Source organism: Ctenocephalides felis, unplaced genomic scaffold, assembly GCF_003426905.1.
Source record: "Ctenocephalides felis isolate EL2017-DRISC unplaced genomic scaffold, ASM342690v1 CF-g0.4_SCAFFOLD_01604, whole genome shotgun sequence".
Classification (NCBI taxonomy): Eukaryota; Metazoa; Arthropoda; class Insecta; order Siphonaptera; family Pulicidae; genus Ctenocephalides; species Ctenocephalides felis.
Genome location: NW_020537758.1, coordinates 59,436,490 through 59,463,048, shown reverse-complemented (window position 1 = coordinate 59,463,048; position 26,559 = coordinate 59,436,490). Strand labels below are relative to the sequence as shown.

Sequence of the window (26,559 nt, the reverse complement as noted above, 5' to 3'; positions counted from 1 at the left end):
GAACAATTACTTTATTAATGCGTAACCAATAGTAAATAGTGTACAATTATAAGAAGGATAAGCTAACACTCCAACCTTTATTCAACAATTACTTCTTCTGTTTAAGAAATTATACTTGGTACATTTAATAATATTATATACATTTCTATCGAATATCTTTGCCAACGAGGTTTTTAAATTTGCTGGATCCCACATACCTATGAAACAAGTGATGAAAGTAACAGCAGAAATTTATTCTTGCATTTCCATTATTACAAAAAGTTCACACGAAAGTAATACTTATTATTCAAACGCTCAATGGGATGTATGATGTTTCTGCAAGACAATTTACGTCAGTTGAAAGTGAAAAATGTGGACAAAGCCGTAAAAATTAAGCAATATGCGTACTTGAACGTTAGAATATCGTTGATATGAAAAAGCTACCATTGAAATATTTTTTTTACTATATTGCAACTTTTTTTTCTTAATTTGTGAAATCACATAATTATATATGAAGAAAAAGAGTTTACGTGCTAGTGTGAATGTTATATATCTAAATGTATGTATGTATTAGAGATGGGCTTATTATATCCGAAAATATTGTAAAATTTTTCGGTCGACCAGATGATCGACTCAGTGACTCGTATTTTCAGCAGTGTTGACCAAAGTAAAAACGCAAAACTTGAGAATCAAATTCAATTTAATGATTTCTTTTTGATGAGAAAATAATTGATTTTTTGGATTAATTATATAAAAATTATGTAGTAAACTTTGTAATAAAAGCAAAACATAATACTTCTGCTTTCAAAATTTTTCTTCTGCTATTTCCATTTGAAAATTAATATTATATCGCGTAGTTCGATTAGCATAATATTACTTTTACACAATTGTATAAGTGTGTAAGAATAATAATATAATACTGAATATTTTTACTGCTTAAATACTAATGACATCACTGATAAATTTTGTACTCTAAAGTGTTGTTATTTCAGGTTATGGAAAAACAAGATTAAATAAATGCATTTCGCTTCGTATATTTTTCGGTATATTTACGGTCAAAAATTGTCGTAGTTAGAAATATGACCCCTTACTATTCAATAAATTATACATTTGAGCTATTCACACTTGAATATAATTTCATTGTTCTGTATCTTTAAAGTAACATTTTTGTATTTTCTGGAAAATACACAATGGTATTTAATTTGACTTTTTTACATGAAAAAGGTCATAAAACTGCCTGCGAGACAAGAAAGTGACCACTTCCTTCCCAACTCAAAAACGACACAAACACTAAATGTCTGTACGAGTTAACATATTTAATACTAGTTTAAGGAAGACGGATATGACAAATCCTGTGAAACAACTCCACTCGGATTCACTCCGAGGGAGGAGTTGTATCGGAGTGATAACTCCGGAGTGAGTTACCCATCTCTAGTATGTATGTATGTATGTATGTATGAATGTATGTATGTATTAACATTTCTCTTCCTTAATAATATTTTTTAATATTAAGGGAAAACAGCTTAAAAGTGAAAAAAGAGTAATACTTAATGATATAATGGTCATATACTCAAAACTAACATCGGGCATATGTCACTTCATTTATAACTATGCCTAAATTGAATAGATAAGCCATTTATCGTTTTGAAGTCGCGCGATAATGTGCAAAAATACTAATTATTACGTAATAAATACATACATTTCACAAACGGTTATAAATGATTTTCTTACCTAATTGCTTAAAAGCTTTGATTCTGTACACAATTCTGAGTTTTGTATTATTATTTATTTATTAACTTTTCGTAGCGTAGTTATAGTAATGGGCCGAAAATCGAAAATGAATTTTTTTTGTTTAACGAAAATAATTTAGATTTTAATTTTAATTCTGTTTTAATATACATCAAACAAATAATTTCAACTTTACAATTTATATAATTCTTATAAATATTGGACAATGTTACAATATTCATAATGATCTATTTAAAAACAGTTAACATTCCTCCTACATCTCTTTAAAGTGCGGAAAGTTTCAGCAATTTGCCTTAAGGCACGATGCCATACAGCACTAGTTTATTTATTTATATATACGCCAATCGGCTACATATAGTTAATTTACAATATTACACTAACGATTTTATAACTTAAAACTCTACTAATATGAAATTTGAATACTAACATATAATATAAAACTAGTTGTTATTGGTATTTTGCTTTGAGGCAAGTTACATGAACTTTCCGATATGTGTAAATAATCGACTTAATCAATAAAAAATAAATTAATTTACGAGTGATTAAAAATATTCTGAGTGGATTTATTACATATAATTTAAAACGAACGAACACGTTAATACAACAATGTTTATAATTGAACCAGTTTTTGTTTAGCATGTTTATGGTTTAGCATGTTTATTAAACCCAGGTACTTTTCGTTATACCGAGTAAATCGTCTAATTTTAATTTTGACAAACGTCAAAAAAACTACCCATTTTATCAAACTTTGATGAACTTTTAAACTACTTGTCGTAAGACCGTAATATTTCAGTAAGTTCTACAAGACCATGATACATATCGCCAAAAAAAGTTTAAAAAAATCGGAATAATTTTTTTTTGTAAATTTTGACGAATTTTTGAGATCAAACGAGTTTTTGTGGGGCCGTAATATTTTAGTATTATTTATTAGAGTCTAATAATTAGACTATGGTATCTACCGTCCAAAAAAAATCGTAAAAGTTGTCGCGAAATTTTTTTTATCTCTTTATTACAAGAAAACGGCCCGGCTGGTCTTAAACAACGATTAGCACGATTTCCAACCAATATCTTTTGAACAGTTTTTGAATTTTCGAAATCCATTCAGAATTGCGGGCTAAAACCCACTAGTTAACTTTTCCTTCCGGAAGTTAACTAGTGGTGTATGGTATCGTGCCATAAGGCAAATTGCTAAAACTTCCCATATCGTAACAAATTGTTCGAGGAATATTAAATGTTTTCAAACAGATTATTATAAATTTTGTAATATCATTCAATATTTGTAAGAATTATATAAACTGAATTGCAAAGTTGAAATTATTTTTTTAAAGTATATTAACACTTTAGTCAAAATTAAAAATAAAATTTGAATTATTTTCGATATACAAAGAAAAAAATTGTAAATATTTGGTGGCAACTTCTGTGGCTACATCGTCTGCATATGCTACTAGTTTTACACATGCTAGAATCTCAAGTTTCAAAAGGCTATCATACATAAAATTCTACAGCAAAGAGCTTAGAACAAAGCTCTCCGGCACACCACCTGATATATTATATTCTTCTGTACCATTGCGTGAATCGTACATTAGAATTCTGCCTGTAAAGTAGCTTGCGACTATATTGCAGAGGTATACTGCCACGTTCTTGTTACGGGGCATTCATAATGCAATCCCAGTTTACAGAATTGAAAGCATTTTTTATATCTAATGTAGCTACAAGACAGTACTTTTTTGCTCCTCCTTTCCATCTGGTTTAATATCTTTGATAGCCTTATTTAGTTGCCGCGAGCTTGTTTGTATTCCACTACCAGTTGCGCAGAATTTGTGAGACTATAACCTCGCTGAGAGATCCTTCTTTACTTATGGCATTCTTTACGAAAAGGGCGGATTTCTTCATTCTACCAGTGCACATATTGTCTTTGATTCATGCCATGCTTACGAGTCATACTATCACAGGCTTTGGTTATTATCTCCATCAGCTCTCTAGTATGCTCATCTGCGTATTCTGAAATTATAGATTTGTAATTTAAGGCAACTCTAATGGCGCTTTCATCAAAATTTTTTATTTTCCACCTAATGGCTTTTGATATCTTTACATATCTTCTAATGTATATATTCGTTGATATTTTCCAGGTGATTGCATTGTGGTCACTAGCAGTGTAGATATCTAATACCTCCCAATCGCAATTTTCTCTGAAGAGGCTATTGCTAACAAAAGTAAGGTCTCCTATTGACCTTGCACTGCCCTTGACAAAGGTTGGCTTATTACCGCTATTTAGTAAAACAATATAAAGTGCATTAAAGCCCTCTAAAAGTGTTTTACCTTTTGCATTAGTCTTCCTACTTCCCCAGTCTACCGCCGTTGAAGTCACCGGCTACGGGGTGGTGTCGTTTTGCATTCTATACTAAACGATGTAAGAAATCAACAAAATCTGGCAAAGAAAGACTAGATGTGGTGTAACAGTTGTATAAATGTATGCCATCTAATGATGCTGCTACAAATCCAACTCTGCTATTGTTAACGGCGTTCTGGAAACAAAATTTGCCACAGGACCAGAAAACAGGTGGTACTGGCCGTTTCCCATGGCCAATCAGCTAGTTGTATGTAAGGTTCTGATAAGAGAGCAATATCAATTTTCATTCCTGTTGTATAAGCAAATCGTATGCAGCCTCACAATGATTCATGTTTAGCTGCATTTTCTTCATGTTTTTGTGTTCATTATTTTCTTCAAGTCTTCTACATTTTCAATGTCTCCATTTTCAACGCATAGTGCACATTTTACTGCACTTATACAGTTGGCTATTTTGCGACCTTCTTGTCCACATCTTACTGACATATTGTATGTGTGTGTGTTTTGTATATCCGCATTTTTTCGTTCACGTTTTCGGGCGCACAGATCAACCGATTTTAATGGTTCAAGAGACACTCGATTCTTATTGATAGGTGGATATGCTGATAAGTTTTTGGCAAAGGCTAATCCAGTCGTTTCAGATATAAAGTGCAAAGAGTGCCGAAAATATAAATCGAGATTTTAAAAGAACGGAGCATCATATTTGAATGATTTAAAAAACACTCACTTCGTAATGATGGAGAAAAGTGCTTAGTTTTTGGCAAAGCCAGGTCCAGCCGTTCCAAAGAGTCGCAGCTAAATGTTAAAATAAATAGCAGTTTTTGAGAGAACTAAGCATCTTATTTGAATGATTCAAAAAACTTTCTGCTTGTGTTGACGAAACAATTGCTTTTGGAAACAAAATTGTTTCAAAAATGTTTTTTTCTTTATTTTTCCATATTTTTTTTGTATATCGTATATTATACACATTTAATATTTTTCGAACATTTCGTTAAGCAGCGGGAAGTTCCAGCAATTTGCTTTAAAGCACTATGCCATACACCACTAGTTTTTGTTTTATGTTTGTTTCAAAAACGTTTTGACAAGTATTAAAAAATTTCAAATTTTCGCGATACTCTGACTACTTTGGCTAATTTGTTCTAAGGACTGTTGATATATAAAGTTTTTAAGTATCATATGAAATTAAAAAAAAAATTAAATTAATATTTAACTTCCCGTAGGGCAAGTTATAGTAATTGCAAAAAAATCGAAAATGAAAATTTTTATATATCTTTACGTTTCAGAGGTTTCTGAATATCTTGGCATACTTTAGAAAAAATGGATGTATGTGTGTGTGTGTGTGTATGTATGTACGTGTGTGTATGTATGTGCGGATACAAATTTTCGTCGACGATTTCGGGAACACGGATCAACCGATTTGAATAATTCAAAAAGCATTCGATTCGTATTGATAAGGAGACGTGCTGATTAGTTTTTGGCGAAGGCAGGTCTAGCCGTTCCGACGATACGGGGCAAAAAGTGCCGGAAACGGTAACTCAGTTTTTAAGAGAACGGAGCGCCCGATTTTAATAATTCAAAAAGCATTTTACTTGTATTGACAAGATGAAAAATTGATCCAATTTTCATGAGGGCAGGTCTAGCGGTTCCGGAGATCTAAAATGCCATTTGGCGGTCAAAAATGATCATTAGACATATGCACATCAAATTGTCAGACATTTTATAGAGATTTCAACAATAAGTATAAATTTTGTTTACATTATTATGGGTTCCGTACCAATGTTTATCCGTTAGACAGCGACGCGGCGCTTACGCGCTTTATATTTTGTCTCTATGCAGTTAAAGCAGTACGATTGCTTTGAAAAAAAGTTCACATCTTCCAAAATATGTCAAAATAAAGAAAACATTTTTCTCAAAAAAAAAATTAAAAAAAAAATTTTTTTTTCAATTGTTTTTTTTAAATTTTTTTTCTTATTTTTTCGAAGTAAAATTTTTTCAAAAATGTTAATCGTTTTTTAAAAAATAATAATTTTTGGCCTGGGAAGTTCCAGCAATTTTCCTCAAGGCACGATGCCTTAATTGCCTTAAGACAGAATTCCACTTACAGCTAATTTTTAAATGCTTACTTAAGGTATTGTTTTTATTTACCACTTATCGTTTTCTTAAATTATATCAAAAGTCAAATGTTTCATATTGATATTTTGCTATCTGCTAATTACCCGGGGGTTGGTAACGGCATGCAAATTGTTTCCACTACTGAACTTAAGGGTAAGATTTCCAAAATATCATGCAAATTGCAGCACAGTAAAAAAATAACAGGTTACACCCCTTTCCTCCTCTCCATTTACTGCACTAATTTAGTTGATCGTAGATTAAATAGTGCACATATGAACAGGATTTGACAAATTAATTTACTTAATGTGTGAACTTAAGTAACAGTGTATATCGAACTACTAATAAGAATAATGTGATTTAGATATTATAATTACTAAACACTAGTTAAATTAATGTACGAGATTATGAAAATTGCTGAAGTATTTATTTTGGGTGGGAAAATCCAAGGTGATATTGTACCTTTGCCGCATATAGTATATATTATTTCTTTCTGAATTCTTTATACTGTTTAATAAACTAGATAAAAATAAATCACAGGAGAAGTTGATCTTTGTAAGATAAATTTAGAAAATCTATGTTTTAGTCATGGTTAAACAAAAAATTATTTATTTATTTATTTACATCTACAGATATGACTATAATTTTGTATAACCATTGGCATTAAAATAAATTGAGATATTGAAAACAAATTTGTTCTAAAAATTGTAGTGGATAATTTTTAATTTAAAATAATAATTAATGTATTGTATCAATAATCCTTTTTATATATGCGTTTTGACATATTATATTAACTGTCATATAATTTCTAAACAAATCTACATTACACTCTTTGAATCATGTATTCATATCATTATATCAAACCATTAATCTTCAAGTACACAAGAACAGACAAAAAAATCTGCAATACACTTTTTTTTGCAAAAAAAATATTTCCTATATCAATTATTTTAATATAAATAATTCAAATTATAACGACATTTTTACAGACCTCAAAAACAGTAAATTATTTTAAAAAAATCATTTTGACATCATTGTGACTAGAGCAGGCAGAGCCAACATCAGAGTTATACTTAACAAAGATTAGTATCCAGAATTTATGCGATCATAAATAACGACCAAACCTGTAGATAAATTAGTTTCTAATAAACAAATCGCAAAAGATACAGCAACAAACCTTAAAAAATTACACTCACACTTGCCAAGAATATACGGCCTTTCTAAAATACACAAAATTAATTTACTCTATAATTCCATTGTCTCAGATATAAATTTGCTATGTAAATTATGCCCAGTAAATTGGCTTAAAATGCCCTAGATAAAGCAAGAAAGGTCAAAAATCTAATCTTATACAATTCAATTGTGACTATAATGACGATACGGATATATTTGAATAATAAATCTGCCATCCCAGTGAATAAGTGGTTAAGTCAATTTTCACCATTTTGCAAAGCTTTCAAAGTTGTATTACTCGTGTAATACCGGGTTTTAAATTTTATATAAAGTGTTTGATTAAATTTTGTTCCTAACCATTAGCTTTTTAATTTAATAACTATGTTCAGAGAAATAGTTAATATAGTGATTTAAAATATTTTTGCCGAAATTCGACTTAACCACTTATTTACTGGGATGGCAGATAATTAATCTTCATTATATTTTAAAGCTAAGCTTTGACAAAGAAAAATTGAGAGACATGAAGGACCTACTAAAATTCATTTCATCGGTTAATCATAAATGCTACAAAAACTTGACAAACAATCGAATTCACAAATCATCACAGAATGCAGCTGATGGACAAAATATTATTTATAATATTGCTGATTAATCACAAATAATATATTATGACAGTCAACATTTATTTTTAACTTCCTGAAGGAGAAGTTTATGTTTTCTCGACGTTTCAAGCCATTCTGAATCGAATGTGACCAAATTTGGACAAAATATGTGTGTGTGTGTGTGTTTTGCCGTAAATCAACGTTTTCTCAAAAACGACTGGACCGACTTCAAAAATTTTAAAGCCATTCGATGTATCTCGATAAGGATTAGGCTTTAGCAGTTTTGCGCGACGATCAGCCAAGCCGTTTCTTTGTAAATCGTTTCTGTTCGTTTTCAATGATGTGTAATAAATCCACTCGGAATACTTTTAATCACCCATAAATTAATCTATTTTTGAATTAAAAAATTTTTTAAGCGCGACTAGGGTGTAAATTCGTACAAATGCAACAGAAGTCTGTTACGCCTAAACTGTTCATCATTTGCTCTCGATGAGATCATTTCTATTCGGGTCGATTGTGATTAGCCGTCGTGTATGTGAATAGAGATCTGTCGTTGTCGTTGAATGCAAACCGGTGTCAACGTTGTATGCGTACCGATATCGACAAGAAAATCGGCATAGATGAACATTTTAAAGTTACATCGTAGTACAAATCTTGATTCAATGAAAAATGCCTGAATCAAAAGAATATTTTTACTGTTTATTGAAAATAATAAAACAAATCAAACATTTGGTACCATGTACTAAACGTAAGTTTAAAAATTAGGAATTATTTCTATATTATTCATAGTTTCTATAAATCTTTGGACTTATTAAAGTAGAAAATATTTTTTTAGGCAAGACAGATATTAAAACTGTTCAAAGAATGGGATTATATCGCCAGCAAAAAGTGAAAAAATACAAGCAGTCAATGAATCTATGTTAATTTTAATTGCATGAAGTTCTTTAAATACAATTACCTGATGAGTAAAGTTGCCTGAACAATATTTGTTTAGGCGTTGTTTAACATAATTCACTGTGTGAACGAATATTATAGAATTTATAATCTTTAGAATATTTAGAATTATTATTAGATTTAGAATATTTGGAATTAATAATCAGCAATTACTTCATTTCTCTAATGAAGATTCATTTTTAAATGCAAATTATAATGACAAACCGATCATGTCAATTACATTATTGTTTTTTAAATATTATACATATTTTATTGCTATTATAAATTATACATATTTTATTGCTTTTGGCAAGTGCCTGAAATATTATTGATTACGGCTTGCTTATGAATAAATAAAATAAATAAATGAATAAATATATAATTTACAAATCATCATTATATAAATGTATATCATGGTAAACACTGATAAATGTGTGCATCACGAGTGTTACCATATTACTTGTTATATAATGTATTTATTTTTACTTAAATGCCATCTTGTACAGTAGCAAATAAGTTTTACTTAAATCGCGTGTGACCTAACGCGCAGTCTTGTTTTATTGATATATCGATTATTTACCCATATTGGTACTTGCCTCAAAGCAAAATACCAATACCAACTTGTTATGAAAGGGCTTTAACACAAATATATAAGATTTAGATTTATTACTTTTTTTCAGTTGACGACTTGATTAACTGCACAAGTCATATCAAAACTTTAACTTTAATGTTAATTGTTTACTCACTATTAATAGTTATTAATTTTATATACCGTTATAAGTAAGCTATATATGCATTTATACGTTCTATTATATTTTTATATTTATATTATAATAGGAAATTTGAAAAGCAATATGCTTTCCTCCACTTTTGGAGTTAGCCACTGTGCGCACTGAAAGGTTCATTTATCGGAATTTAAAATAAGAATTGATAGAAAAATAATCCATTTTTAATTACTAACACGATCTGCCATACTCCCACATCATTCCTCCCATCAGTGATGTTGTCATTGTCATGAAGGAACTAACTGTGGGTGAGTGCAAGTATCAGCTTGTCTGACATCCTTATGGTTAGTTTTTGCCTCTATCTCAAAGGCTGGTTTAAGCCGGTCCACTGATACGGTGACATTTCGACCACGTATTATTAACATAAATGTTTCTTTGGATCGTGACAAAAACTTAAATGGGCCTTTGTAGGGTTATTCCAGACGGTTTTTGGCCCATCGTTTTGAAAAAAGACATATTTTGTATTTACCAATTCCTTGAACAGAAAGGTCAAGTTTTAATTTTCGTCCAAGGAGCCAATAATATCTTTTTCTGTCTTCTTTAAGCTACTTCCTCTTTTTCTTAATGTGTTCTTTCCAAGTTTGTCTTTTATCCAGATGTAAACCTAGATATTTGACTGTATCTGTTTGATCTATAATTTCGTGAATTTTGAGACTTACTGCAGGATAAGTCCCTATGCAAAGAGTGAAAATGATGTGTTTTGTCTTGATGCTCTTAATTTATATTCTCCACAAGCTTAACCATTTTTGTATCACGTCAAGATGATCCTGCAGCATTTTTGATGTAATTATGGAACTTTCATGTGTTTTCAGAATGCCGGTATCGTCTGCATATGTTGTTGTCAAAATGTTATCTTTCTGTGGCAAGTCCGCAGTGTATATGATGTATAATAGTGAACAATGACACTACCTTGAGGCACTCCCGATCTGACTGGATGTGATGTGGATTTTTCACCCCTTACACTATCGATAAATATTCTACCTTACAGGTAGGACTTTATGATTAGGTATATATCAAACGGTAATTTATTTTTGATTTTATAAAGTAGACCGGGGTTCCACACCTTATCAAAGGCCTGGCTAATATCGAGGAAAGCAGCTGAACAGTAGTTCTTGTTTTGGTAAACCTTGTTTATATTGTCGACAATTCTATGAAATTGCTCTGGTGTGCCATGTTTTTTTAAGAAACCAAATTGATGCTCAGGGATAATGTTGCCGTCATAAATAAAGGGTTTTATTTTACTGATCTTCTCAAATATTTTGAACAATGTTGGTAGTAAACTAATTGGTCTATAACTTTGAACTTTATTCAGATTTTTACCAGACTTCGGAGTAATTATGATTTTAGCACTTTTTCATTGATCAAGATATGATTAGAATCATATTAACCGCTAAACAGGATTGTTATGAAACGGTAGGCTTTGTAAGAAAGTTTTTTAAGTATGTCAACGCCAGATGCTTTTGCAGATTTTGCTCTTTGGATTTCTTTTGTAATTTCTGGAACTTTGATTATGATGTTTGATGAAAAATTTGAACTTCTTTTAAAGAATCAAAAATAAATTTTTCTTCTTGTTCCGAGGATTTTGAAGAATATGGCATAAAAACATCCTCGAAGTATGTCGAGAAATTATCCGGTTTTCTAATTGGAGGTATAGTGATGATAGGACGTTTTTGTGGTTCTCCAAATTGAGTAATGTGATATTGTTAAATGGGATAAAAAATCTTGAAATTGGTCGTTTTTAGACGCTGTTGTTTAATGAATTTAGACATTCTGTTCAATTTCGTTTTGTCTTGTGGAATTCTGGTGAACTGTCATCTTTTTCTTGGCCTCCTTTTTTCTGCAATAAGAGCTTTAGTGTCTATGGAGCAAGCATGGATTTTCTTTTAAATTTGTGCGGGTGTACTTTTACTAGCTGCATCTTTTACATTTGCACTAAATTTATCAACAGCAGTTTTTAGTTTATGTTTGTTTTTCAATGGCATGTAACAGTTGAGATTTTGCTCTATAATGTTTAAGAAAAATTCCCAGCTTGTATACTTATTAGTTTGAAAGTCATTTTTCTTATCTTCTAAAATTTTTGTACTGTAGGTGACTATTATCGATGTGTGGTCAGAACTTAGATCAAGACAAGGTTTAGCCTGAATGTGCTCATTTGATATCCCTCTCAAGACGCAGAAATTCAATAGATCAGGTAATTTGCGCAGATCACTCGGCCAATATGTGGATTTTAGAGTTCGTTTCCTTTTGGATTTGCCAATCGAGATCCCCAAAAGGTATGCTTTGCATCAAAGTCTCCACCCGCAATGAGTTTACACTGAAGTATTCCGATTTTTTTTTTTAAATTGTTCACAGGTGATCTTGTGTTTTGGTGAACAGTAAATTGCAAAGATTGTTAATTTTTCAGTTTGTTGTTGAATTATTAGTGATGCGGCTTGTATAAAATGCTCATTGACAGATTTGTTTTGGTAATGTTTGATGTTTTTTCTTATTATTATAGCAGTTCCACCGTGAGTTGTTTCATCCGGATGATTAGTATTGTAAAAACTGGGGTAATTTGATCTATTGGGATGTGGCTTGCGCGTACGATTTATTAGATTAAACATAAGACGGTCTCTTCATAGTATATTCTGTTGGATAATATCTGGTGCGTTTGTAACCTTACAACCTTTGTAGTTGGCTGGGTGGTTTTTATTACAAAGTACGCTTTTGACATTTTTGTTGATACGATCTGTCTATTTGCAGTCTTTGCTGAGATGAACGCCAGCACATTTCACACATCATGCGTTTTTGAAACAATAAGATTTAGTGTGACCATAACGTTGACATTTTGTTCAATGTACAATTTCTCTTGTTGGATTTTTCGGCTCAATTTTAACTCTTATTCTGTTTAAAAATTCTATGTTAAAGATGTCTTTGTTGTTAATGTTTTGTTCCGATTCTTTCATAAACATATGCAGTAGAGCACGAATAAGTCTGTGTTTGTTGTTGGCTATATACAGAACTTTGTGTTTATGAGATTCTATATCGATGCTGAAGTGAATATTTCTAATGACTATTTTAAATGTTCGGTTGGATTTGCTTTGGAAGAGCGCACCTGTGTGTTTTTAAATTTAAGAGGTTCAAAATTTTGTTAAATAGCTGTGCAGTACGCAACTGTAATCTGACTTGATCTGAACCAACAATGTTCTTAGTACCTTTGGCGTGTGTGTGCAAATTGACAGAGGCACGATGTCTTTGACATCATGAATAAAAATTGGCGGTGGTTTTAAGACTACTCCGTTCTCTGTTGGCTTTTGAACATCATTTAAAATTTCAAAGAAATTTCTGGTTGATGTAGGGTTTAACCAATACTCTGCAAGTTTATTTGCTTTATGTTTTTTGTACTTAATTCGATCCATTCTTCAAAGCTCATGATTTTTTATCCTTGTTTGTGTAGAGATTTTCAAATCCTTATATAGGCTAAAGTTTGAAATATACCAAGGCACTTTAGTTACGATACGCAGAATTTTGTTCTGGCACCTTTGAATAATGTTTATGTTTGAACTTCATAGTTCGATTTCATAAGTCCAAATGGGCACTATAATAGTTTTGTACAGAAGTACCTTGTTATCGAGCGCGTTTTTGGATTTTTTCCCAAAAAGCCAGTAAAAATCTTTTATTTTCAGTTGGATCAGTTTCTCTTTATTTTCAATGTACGTTCTCTATTTCAATTTCGTGTCGATGTGCATGCCTAAATATTTAACAGTGTTGCACAATAGATCTATAGTGTTTTAGTGAAACCATTATGTGCTAAGATTTTTCGATATTGATATTGATTTGTTTCTGTTTTAATATCAAAATTATATGAAATTATAGCTATGTCATATTACACAATTATAGCTAGGGCATATTGCTTGCAAATAGGAGATAAAGTACTGGGCATAGCACACTGCTCTATGGTACCTCGCATTCTATATTTCTAATGCTCGAAGTCACATCTTTAATTCTGATTCTAAATTTTCTATGAAGTAAAAATGAGTTTAAGATATTGAAGTAGTTTGGAAAAGTTGTTTTGATTTTATATATTAGTCCACAGTGCGTTATGAAAATCCTGGTTGAAATCTAAAAATACTGCAACGCTGTATTCCTTTCTATTCATGGCGTCAAGAATACGAGACACCGTTCTGTTGCATTTTTGAATTGTAGAGTGGTATTTTCTGAAGCCAAATTGGTGGTGTGGAATGCAACTATTATTGGGATGATTTTCTGACAATCTTTGCAACAAAAATCTCCTTTTGTAGGCAATTCTTTTATCATTTTTGGAGTAATTTTGTCCATACCTGGCGAAGATCTGTTTTTCATCTTTTTTATTTCGCATAAGACATTATTTAGTGAAAAATGTCCTAACGGTGTTGAAAGTATGGGGTGATTTACAAAATCGTTAATTAAAGTATTTTGGGAAATATTACGAGCGCTAAAAATACCTACTACTTAGACGATCTGCAAATGATTCCGCTTTTTCTCCTTTGCTTTTTGCCCAAATGTAACCTCTTTTGCTTGTAATTTTTAGAGGAGCATTTTGTTGAAGGGATTTACCTCTGTTCTTGATTGGTTTTCATATGGAATTATTGTACCTATTTAGCTGCAGTATATACGGCCTGAATGTAAAATTTTTTCATATTTTTATCTTTTTTCTCAGTTGTTATGGAGATGATTAAGGGATGTCTTATCCGTTGGTAGATGAGAATACTGCCAAGTGAGTCTTGCTTTTCGTTTTTGTGCAATTAGCTTCTTAATATCATGCGGAATTATTAGATTATTATTTCTTGGAATAATATTCGGGGTGATCTGCTTGATTGTTTCACGTACGATATCAGAAAAATCTTCTATTTTATTTTCTATATCAATAACGCTTGTAGGTCTAAATTTTGGAAATAATTTTAAATCAAGAATGGATTTAAATTGTATTCAATTAGAAAGTTTGTTGTGAAGAATGTGATTGTTGTTAACTGGAGTAGGAAATGTGCTAGAGGTCATAAGTATTGGAAAATGATCAGAAGAGATATCGTAACTAAATTTAATATTAAGAATTGAATGATCAATACCTCTCACAATAAAAAAATCTAAAAAGTCTGGAACTTTAATTGGATCAGAAGATCAATATGTTGGACTCTAAGGGTGAAATAAATAAGAGGCCATTTTGCTCTATGGCTGCATGAACTATCTTACCTTTGGCTGTAGTCAGTCTAGAACCCCAGGCCGTATGCTTACAATTAAAGTCACTACCAATGATGAATTTATTACTTAATTGAGAAACAAATGAAGAATACTGCGCACAAGAAATTTTGAATCTCGGTGCACAATAAACAGCAGAAACATAGAAATTATAAAAATTATATAAATTATATAAATTAAAAATAATAAATAATAAATAAATATATAACTAGTGGTGCATGGCATCGTGCCTTAAGGCAAATTGCTGGAACTTCCCGTACCTCAATGAAATATTTGAGGGATATAAAGTAGATCATTAATAATGTAACATTCATTATTCTTATTTTATAAAAAGTAAATAAACAAACCTCAATCAATTGAATTTAAAATGAAGAGCATTGTCTAAAAATTTTGAGTATTACATAAACTAATTTGCAAAGTTCAAATTATTTATTTCAAGTATAAAAGCGATGTTCAAAACTTTAGCTAGAATTAGAATTCAAATTTGAATTATTTTTGGATATACAAAAAAAATGAAAAAAAAAATTATTTACCCAAAAGCAATCGTTTCTTCAACACAAGCAGAAAGTTCTTGCAAAAACAGCTATTTTCTGCACATTTAGCCTTATATCTCCAAAACGGCATGCCCTGCCTTACCAAAATATAATCACCACTTCTCTCCAATATTACGAATCGAGTGTTTCTAGGATCATTCAAATCGGTAGATCCGTTTTCTTAAAAACTGACAATTTAACACTTTTAGCTCTATATTCCGAAACCGCTGGATTACTATAACTTCCCATAAGGAAAATTTATGCATATCTTTACGTTTTAAAGATTTCTGAATATTTTGGCACATCTTAAAAAAATTGGATATATGTGTGTGTAATGTGTATGCACGTTTGGATACAATAATTCGTCCACGAATTTTGGGTGCATGGATCAACCGCTTTGAATGATTCATTCGATACATTCGATTTCTACTGATGGAGAAACGTGCTGATTAGTTTTTGGAAAAGACAGGTCCAGCTGCTTCAAAGATACTGGGCAAAAAGTCCCAAAATTGGTAATTCAGTTTTGAGGTAACGGAGCGCCCGTTTTGGATGATTTAGAAAACATTTTATTTGTATTGATGATGTGAAAAATTGATTATCATTTTGGGAAGGCAGGCATAGCGGATTCGGAGATACGGAGAAAAATGCAAAAAAAATATATGGTGGTCTAAAATGATTATTAGACATATATGCACATTAAATTATCAAACACTTTGCACATATTTTTAATAATAAGAGAAAATTTTCTTACAAATTATTTTAGGTTTTGGACCAAGATTTTTAATTTTTAAAGTTCACTTATACGGTTTAAACAAATTTCAAAATTCTCAGAATTTTTTTGTCAAAATTTCCAAAAATATACAAGGTTTCATACTTCAAATATGAATTTTAAATTTACAATTTAATTTAAAACTGTATATATTTCATATGCGTTATTCTACTCGTAAGAAATATATCTTCAGATGGATTCATTCAGCATTTCATCTTAATGTAAACATTTTTGTGTTTTGATTGATGAGATCGTCACTGTATATCATATGAACGAATAAATATATAGTAGTGATGTGCCGACTCGAAAAATTCCCGATTCGAATGATTCGAATCAGAAAAAAACCTGATTCGAATCATGATTCGAATCAACTCGAATCAAGTATATATACGAGGTGTGTTCAAAAAGTACCCGGAATTTTTAAATTTCGCGGGTCTGGAGTGTCTGATTGTCAAAATTTTTTTTTTATTGTGTTGGTATACATGCCCCTAAAGTATGATGAAATTTTCAGCTATATTCACTGTTTACTTTGTCTGTGGTAGTCGCTAAGGTTCGACGTGTTTTTCTGAGCTCGGCGATTTTTACAATGGAAGAATTGAAAAGTCAAAGAATTTGTATTAAATTTTGCGTAAAAAATGAAATAAAGTGTAACAAAGTGTGTGAAATGTTACAAAAAGCCTATGGTGAGTCTGCTATGAAAAAAACAAGTGTTTACGAGTGGTATAAGCGTTTCCAAGATGGCCGCGAAGACGTTGAAGATGACGAACGCTCCGGTCGACCCAGCACGTCAACAAACGATGAAAATGTGAAAGAAGTGGAAAAAATGGTTATGAATGATCGCCGAATCACAATTAGAGAAGTTGCTGATGAAGTTGGCATATCAATTGGCTCATGTCATAACATTTTTTCAAATGTTTTGGGCATGAAACGAGTGGCAGCAAAATTCATTCCAAAACTGCTAAATTTTGACCAAAAAAGCAATCGCATGAACATCGCTTAAGAGCTGTTAAATGACGTCAACAACGATCCAAGTTTGCTTGAAAGGGTCATAACTGGTGATGAAACATGGGTGTACGGTTATGATGTCGAAACCAAAGCCCAATCGTCCCAATGGAAGAGCCCAGGTGAGCCAAGACCGAAAAAAGCACGTCAAGTTCGATCGAATGTCAAGGTTTTGCTTACTGTTTTCTTTGATTATAACGGCATAGTGCATCAAGAGTTCTTACCACAAGGTCGTACGGTTAATAAGGAGTATTACCTTGAAGTGATGCGACGTTTGCGTGAAGCAATCCGAAAAAAACGCTCCGATTTATGGAAAAACAATTCATGGCTGTTGCACCACGATAACGCACCTGCTCACTCGTCGTTGCTTGTTCGTAATTTTTTGGCCAAAAACAATACCGTAGTCATGCCCCAACCTCCATATTCACCAGATATGGCTCCGTGTGACTTTTTCCTATTCCCAAAGTTGAAGAGACCCATGAAAGGACGGCGGTTTTCCTCGATTGAAGAAAATCGCTGAGAGTGCTCAAGGACATATCAAAAAGTGAATATCAAGGGTGCTTCGAAAATTGGAAAAAACGCTGGCATAAGTGTATTATATCTGGGGGGGACTACTTTGAAGGGGACCACATTAATGTAGACGAATAAATAAATATTTTTTTGAAAAAACGAAAATTCCGGGTACTTTTTGAACAGACCACGTATATGGACACAAATTTATAATCAAAATTGTCAGTTTAACCAATATAACCGCGACAAAGTAGAAATTGTAAACATAAATTACTATCAAAAAGTATATTCTGAAAATTATTAAAAATAATAAAATTTTGAGGACGGCTGAAACATATCTTCAAATTAATTTACAATAATAGATTACCAAACAATTGTGCATCACTAAAGCATATAAAATAATATTTGGAATCATGGGTCGATTGTTTATTTTACTATGTAATCAGTAAAGGATCGCATCTAAACTGAGAGCTGAAAGTTAATTTCATTAATGTGAATTTGCCATTACTTACATAATCATTAGTTAACATATTATTTACTGACTTTCTGGTGTTTAGTAATTGTTTCAAAAGAGAATTATATTGAAAGATTCCCGAAACTCGTTTCATAATTTCCAGTGGTTTATTCTGATAACATTTAAAATCTAAAACACTTATTAATTATTATCAAAATTGTGTATTGATATTTCACGAACAAAATCGCTCTCAGAGCTCCGTAAAATAAATAAACACGCAAGAACGACAACGCACTGTATCGCCCATACGGTTAACTCATATCACTTGAATTCATATCGCTCGAACGGCTTAAAGTCGGGATGATTCGAATCAGAATTGAAGTCGGAACAACTCAGAACGCCGCTTGATTCGGTTTGGCTCATGAAGTCGGAATAACTCAAATCGCCGCTTGATTCGGTTTGACTCATGAAGTCGGAACAACTCATAACGCCGCTTGATTCGGTTTGACTCATATGAAGTCGCATGATATAGTTAGTCGATGAATGCGGTTAAAGTCATATAAAGTCGATTGGAGTGGGCTGATACATTTAAGCATATTAAAGTCGGGTGGCTCGCATGATTTAATTCATTATTTATTTTTTATATTTATGATATTTATTTTTTATATTATTATAATATTGAATTGAATTAAAACATTTTTTTTTATATTTATATTTATGAAAAATTTTATATTTATGAAAAATTTGTGTTAATACACGTACATATTTTATCACAGTAAATATTTCGCGGCTTGATGCGAGTTGATTCGAATCAAGTAAAATCTGATTCGAATCAAGTCGTTAAAGGCTTGATTCGAATGATTCGAATCACTTGATTCGACTTGGCACATCGCTAATATATAATAAGTATAATAATCTCTCTGAAAATATTTAAAACAATTGTTATTAATCATTGATCAATACTTATTGATTATTAATTTTTTTTTTTGCTCAAGTATTTAATCGTGGGACGAGAAGTTACAGCAATTTGCCTTAAGGCACGATGCCATGCACCACTAGTTAATCAATTGAATCGAATGCTGATTTCTTTGACAGTCTGCCATTTTTTGCAAATTTTGCTTCGTATTTTCAAAACGGCTGGACTTGCTTGCCAAAAAACATCTCATCTCTCTATCATAACGAATTGAAGGTTTTTTAGATCAAAAACTCGATTTTGATTTTTTGCAACTCTTTGCTCCGTAATTCCAAAACGGCTGCACGGACTTTTGCCAAAAAATAATCAGCACATCTCCTTATCAATATGAACGGAATGTTTTTTTTACCATTGTGCGCCCAAAAACGTGGACCAAAGTATGCCAAAATGTTCAGAAACCCTCAAAACGTGAAGAAATGCAAACATTTTCGGGAGTACCGCAGGGCTCTATCCTGGGACAGTGTTTAACACTTACACCCACGACATCCCCACTGATGCCGACACAACGTTATTGACATTTGCTGACGACACTGCCATTTACAGATCATCACGATCACCTACGCTACTGACTACAGGAAATACAAAGACATATAGACGCATTGACAGAATATACGGAAAAAGAAGTCGCTGGGCCATTACACTTACTTACTTGAAAAAAACTAAGGGTAATAGGCCATGAAGTTGAGTGGTCCAAGAATGTCAAATACCTTGGCGTGATCTGGGATCATAGAATCAGCTTCACAAAACATACAAATACAAAAATTGGATAGGCTTAAGGGATGATGAATCTACTGAGACCTCTTTTGAACCACAACAGCACGCTTAGCGTCAAGAACAAGCGGACACTCTACTTAACACTTGTAAGACCTTCACTTCTATACGCCGCTCCAACACGGAATGCGACAACCAAGACCAACCGACGGAGACTACAAATTGTACAAAACATGGCATTGCTACTGGCACTCGACAAATCAAGGGACCCACTGACGAGACACTACTACCCAACAAAATATTTACATGAACAGACGGACATCCCGACTATACTTGAACTTATCAAAAAGCTCACTGAAAATTTTTACAAGAAATGTAGGGATTATGATAATAATACCATCCGAGCCCTAGGCCAATATACACCGGAAATGATCTGGTATAGCAAATATGCCATGCCAAACTACCTGATCGAGCCCGTAGCAATGTTAGCATCCCGCACGAAAATACTGGAATAAGGACTTTTTTTCAGAGAGTAATAAACTTTTCTTCTTTTTTTGTCTTTATTATATATATGAAATATTGTATGAATATAAATAACCACTGAACTAAATGTAAAATTAAAATTTTTTGAGTGGAATACCCAAGGGTGGAAAGACTCATATATACAACATAGTACCTATATACATAAATTGCAACCAATATATTGAATAAATTTTTCTATCTGTCTGTCTGTCATATTGGTTAATAATATATTTGAAGCACTAGTAGGTGTACCGTGTTCTCCGTCGTTTTTCGAACTATTTAGATTGGAAAAACTTGACACGTTAAAGACTAAACCAGGGCCGCTAAAAATTATATTCAAAGACAATAACGCACCTAAACAAATTTTGTTCAACTGCAGAAAAGATCGGACACCTAGGCAACAAAAATACTAACAGAGACTGAAAGTCAAGGATCTTGAGCGTGAAAAAAATTCTAAAATTAAATATGTCAATGGCGTACAACAGATTGTAGCTTTGAACTAACTTTTTCTACTGATATTAATGTCATTATATGTTATTATCAGAATGTTCACGGACTCAATACTAAAACCTCTGATTGCCTTCTCGCACTATACAACCTTTGAAAATGATTTTGCCGCCTTTACTGAAATTCTTATGTGATAGCTGCGAATTCTTATGTGATAGCTTCAATATCTTTAGATGCGATCGAACATATGGTGTCGATAATAAATATCGTGTAGGTAGTGTTCTTTTTGTCTTGAACAAAATATTCCTTGTGAATTTCACGGATTTAGACTGTATTGGTGAATCCCTTCCATCGACAGATGTTGTTGGCTGCTAGTGCATTCCCAAAAATTTGAGTATATTTGTGTTTACAGTATATGGGTATCATATATCTAATATTTGCAACTGCAATAAATTTAAATTTTATATTTGTCACTAACTAGCATATACTATGCAATTGTACGTTCCAAGCTAGAGTATGGATCGGTCATTTGGTATCCTAACCTTAGCAATAACTCAGATGCAATAGAGAAGGTTCAAAGAAAATTTCCAAAATATCAATTGAAATTCAGCGTATCATCCCTTGCTACACGTCGTTTCACTGATAGTATTTTGTTCTTGTATTAACTATGTACTAATGCTATAGATTGTCCTCAAATTCTTGACCAACTATTCTTTAACGTTCCTCAATCTTGCCTTTAACTCAAATGTTTTTCAAATATCTTATGCCTAAGACTGATGCTCTATTAAACTCATATATAATGCTAATGTTTTCATATATTAGTATATTTGCATATGTATTATTAACTTCCCGTAGTTAATAGGGTAGTTATAGTAATAGACCGAAAATCGAAAATAAAAATTTTTGCATTTCTCGACGTTTTGAAGGTTTCTGAACATTTTGGCATACCCCAGAAAAAATGGATGTGTGTGTGTTTTGTATGGTTCAAAAGTAATCAGCACATCTCCTCATCAATAGGAATCAAATGTTTTTTAAACCATTCAAGTTGGATGCTAATTCTCTCAAAACCTGTCATTTTTGTACTCTTATCTCCGTATCTCCCGGGCTGGACCTGACTTTGCAAAAAAACTAAGCAGAAAATTGAAAAAAAATCCATCCACGTTTTAATCAAAAATTCTGAACCGATTTTAAAAATTCAAAAAGTATTCGAAAGATATTATTTGGGATTCGTGCTGATTAGTTTTGGGCAAAGATCGGCCGAGCCGTTTTTTTCGTGATTAACTAAATTGTTGAAAAAAATATTTTAATGAAACTTTTTATGTTGACAGATATCATGGCCTTGAACAACATACTAAAATTTTACGTTCCTACGGATAGTAGTTTATTTTTAAAATTGAACTTTCATATTTTGTCTAATAAAAGCGAATAACGAATCTTACCGTAATCATAATAATCTATTTGAATACATTTAAAGTTCTTTAAATATTTCATTACGGTACGGCAAGCACCAGCACTTTACACCAGGGCACAATGTCTTGCCGCAATAGTTATAGGGAAAAGTCCCCTAATGGCGGACACCTAAGGTTATTTATAAATAAATCAAAAAATATTTTACGAAATGTTTATTGAATTATGACTTATGTATAGCAAAGTTAGAAATCAAACTAAATTAACAAAAACGCAACCTTTGCTAAAAAATAATTAATACTATAAATCGAACTTTGGTAACAAGAAATATGATTTTACAAAGTGGCACCTAGTACCGGACATTTTAAAATAACCAGTATAGAATACATAGGTAGCCATCTCCACACTCTGGAGTGTCTGCACATATGTGTTTGACGAATATTCTTAGATATTGCAAAAAAACACTATTTATCCACACTTTTGGCTAGGCCACACCAATGCTCTCAGCTGGAGCATTCATTATAAAATTTTCATTCTTTGACTAGGAATCACAAAAAAATAGGGGTATGTAGTGACTCTTAGCACTCATACAGAACAAAATTAAATAATTAAAATAAATTACGTCAATTCTCACAAGAAATATCAATATGTTTAATGTCCGGCGCTAAAAGACGACTTAGTGTCCGGTGCTAAGGGACAGGCATGTTCGTTCATTTGGTGGTACCTACTAAAATTGTTTAAAATATCTAATAATATTCTACCAATTCACAGATAACAATCAAGTACTACTTTCATCATTGAATGCCACTCAAATGTAAATGCATAAATATGCTAGAATTACTTCCATTGATATTTAGGTGACTTCCCCTATTATAAATTTTTTGGTCTTTTGGTGTTATCTAAAGCCCTAGAATGGGAGCTTTGCGTTGTAATACTTTCCTCTATCAAGTGATTTTAAGTGCATTTAACTAAGATGACCATACAACTCGGATTGGCCGGGATAGTCCCGATTTTCAGCCTTGCGTCTCGGCTTTTTCTAAAAGCAATATTTGTCCCGGTTTCAGATGTTTTGTCTCGAATTGTCCCGGATTTTCAAAAATGTTTTGATTGACAATACTTTTTAAGTTCCTGTAGGGTAGTTATAGTAATGGGCCAAAAATCGAAAATAAAAATTTTTGCATTTCTCGACGTTTTGAAGGTTTCTGAACATTTTGGCATACTTCAGAAAAAACGGAATCATCCGATTTGTATGATCCAAAAAACATTCAGTTCGTAATGACGGGGAAAAGTGGTTATCAGTTTTTGGTTCGATTTAAATGATTCAAAGAATTTTCTGCTTGTTTCAACAAAATAATTGCTTTTGGAAAAAAAAATTCTCTTCCTATTTTTTTTTTTCAAAAAATATTGTTGTAATTTTGGATTAAAAATTCAAAAAATTACCTAGACTAAGCGCAGTCTAAGAGCCGTTTAGACTGTTTATGTACTGGGGCACTTTTCCAAATTTGTGAAAACTATTGAAAAATGTGAAAACGCCGTCAAGCTAAGCACAGTATAATGAAAATGTCGCACAGAATTATTTGAAATTGAATTCGAAATGAAATGACGATTGTTAATGTTCTGGAGATAAATTAATTTATGATTTATATTTGATTTGCTCAGATATAACAAGATAGCAAAAATAATGAAAGTTACAGTATTTGTAATAATATGTTTGAAAACGTTTAAAATTTCTCGAATATTTTATTACGGTACGGGAAGTTCCAGCAATTTGCCTTAAGGCACGATGCCATACACCACTAGTTTAAATATATTTCGTTTAGAAAATTTGAACCAAAAATTTAGCCAGAATTCTGAGTTTGCAGTTTTTTTCTTGCATGGGGATTTTTTGTTTACATTTTGTTTGAGTTTTTTATTTGGAATTTCAAACCACTCTTAATATTTACGGATGGTTGTTTTCAATTCTGAATCGATTTTGAAAATTCAAAAACCGTCGGTAGATATTGGTTGGGAATTGTGCTGATTTGTTCGGCTGGGCCGTTTTCTTGTAATAAAGTTAAAAAAAAATTCGACGATTATTATGATTTTTTTGACGGTAGTTTTTGGTAAAGATCGGCTGGGCCGTTTTCTTATAATAAAGTTAAAAAAAAATTCGACGATTATTATGATTACAGATCATACTAAAATATTACGGTCCTACGACAAGTCGTTTAATTTTAAAAATTCTTAAAAGTTTGCAAAAATTAGTATAGTTTTAATGGCATTTGTCACAATTAGACCTTTGATCGACGTTTTCTTAAAAACGCCTGAACCGATTTCAGAAATTTAAAAGCCATTTGATGTATCTCAATGAGGACTATCGTCTGTCAGTTTTGTGAGACGATCTGCCAAACCGTTTCTTTGTAATTTGAAAAAAAGTGTTAAACTTTTCGTCCACATTTAAGCTCAAACTACCGAATCGGTTTTAAAAAATCAAAAACTCTTCGAAAGATATTAGTTGTGAATGATACTGATTAGTTTTAAGTGAAAATCTACCGAGCCGTTTTCTTGTAATAAACTGTTGAAAAAAAATTTAAGCCGATTGTTATAAAACTTTTTTTGGCGATATATAGCATGGTCTTATAGAACTTACTAAAATATTACGGCCTTGCGACAAGTAGTTTAATTTTAAAAATTTATCAAAGAATAGTTTTTTTTTGACGTTTGTTAAAATTCAAATTAGACGATTTACTTGGTATAAAAATAGAGTACTTGGTCCTAATGAACATACTAAACCGTTAAAGTCATACGGAAACTGGTTCAATTATAAAAATTATTGATTTTTGAAAATTTGCTTTTAGAAAATACTCCGAATTAACGAGTCCACTTGAAATACTTTTAATCACTCATAAATCAATTTATTTTTTATTGATTAAGTCGATTATTTACACATATCGGGAAGTTCATGTAACTTGCCTCAAGGCAAAAAATACCAATACCAACTAGTTTTAAAAATTTGTTTTTAGAAAATACTCCAAGTTAACGTGTTCGTTCGTTTTCAATGATGTGTTATAAATCCACTCGGAATACTTTTAATCAACCATAAATTAATTTATTTTTTATTGATTAAGTTGATTATTTACATATATCGGGAAGTTCATGTAACTTGCCTCAAGGCAAAGTATCGATACCAACTAGTTTAACTTTTTTTTCCTAGATCTCCGAAACCGCTTCCCAAAAATTTAATGAATTCTTTATTTTGTCAATACAATTAAAATATTTTTTAAATAATTAAAATTGGACTATCCGTTCGCTTCAAAGCCGTATCGACACACTTCGAAAAGACTGGACCTGCCATTGCAAAAAAAATATATTCACGCATACACATGTACACACAAAAAGAAGGCAGACGCGCACATATATCATTTTTTTAAAAGAAATGCCAAAATATTTGAAGGAATTTGAAACGCAAATTTATGCAAAAATATGCTTTTTCAATTTTTTTGCTATTAGTATAACCTGCCATACGCTAAATTGAATAAAAACAGTTTGCTTACAATATTACAAAAATGTCGTTTGATTTCAGGTAACGCTGTATCTGATTCTACATACCGTGTACGGACTGACTCAATCTTTAGGACCATCGCCATCATTTGCAAATGCATCTAATAGAACTTCTTCTATTACAAATCAATCAGATACATTGACCGCGACAAAGGATGTCATCGGCTCATCTACTATGTCGAATCCATCAAATCTTGATGTAGTTAAGCAGATTAAACGTATAAATGTAGATGGATCCTATACTCTAGGATATGAAGCTGAAGATGGTTCATTTAAAATTGAAAGTAGAGATGTTCTTGGTAATGTAAAAGGGACATTTGGATTTAAAGATGATGAGGGAGAAATCAAACGAATATCCTATTCGGCAATTAATCAAACTGCGACAAAAAATTCTGGTAAACCAGTCGAGTCAAGTTCAAGTTCTTTATTACCAAGTAGTATGAAACCATATACTACGTCCATTTATTCACAAATTAACACAACACCTTTAACGACAAAAGAAACTGTTATACAATCGATTCCTAGGAGAAGAACAGAAAATGCTTTGGGGAGTGAAAGTACCGTCATCAGTTATGATAGTTCGAATTTGGCACACAATGTTTATCCTGCTTCTAAGCAGTTTAAAAATATTAATATAGTTTTACCAGTCACAACTGCAAACCCTAGGCCTGCTGTTATAATAAAACCTGCAATAGACAAAAATGTAAAAAAATCAATTATAGAAGGACAAGTGGATAGTCCAAGTGATGCTGAAAGTACAACGCTAAAAGAGGATAATATACCAGCACCAACAAAAATAA

The 26,559-nt window shown here is 31.8% G+C and overlaps 1 protein-coding gene across 1 annotated transcript in view; it reads left to right on the top strand.

The window, feature by feature from the left end:
* LOC113373996 overlaps nt 1–26,559 on the top strand; it is a 52,206-nt gene that overhangs the window by 24,169 nt on the left and 1,478 nt on the right. The window contains exon 2 of the mRNA XM_026614255.1: nt 25,782–26,514. Within this exon, the coding sequence (XP_026470040.1) occupies nt 25,782–26,514 (733 nt within the window). The remainder of the gene's footprint in view (nt 1–25,781; nt 26,515–26,559) is intronic.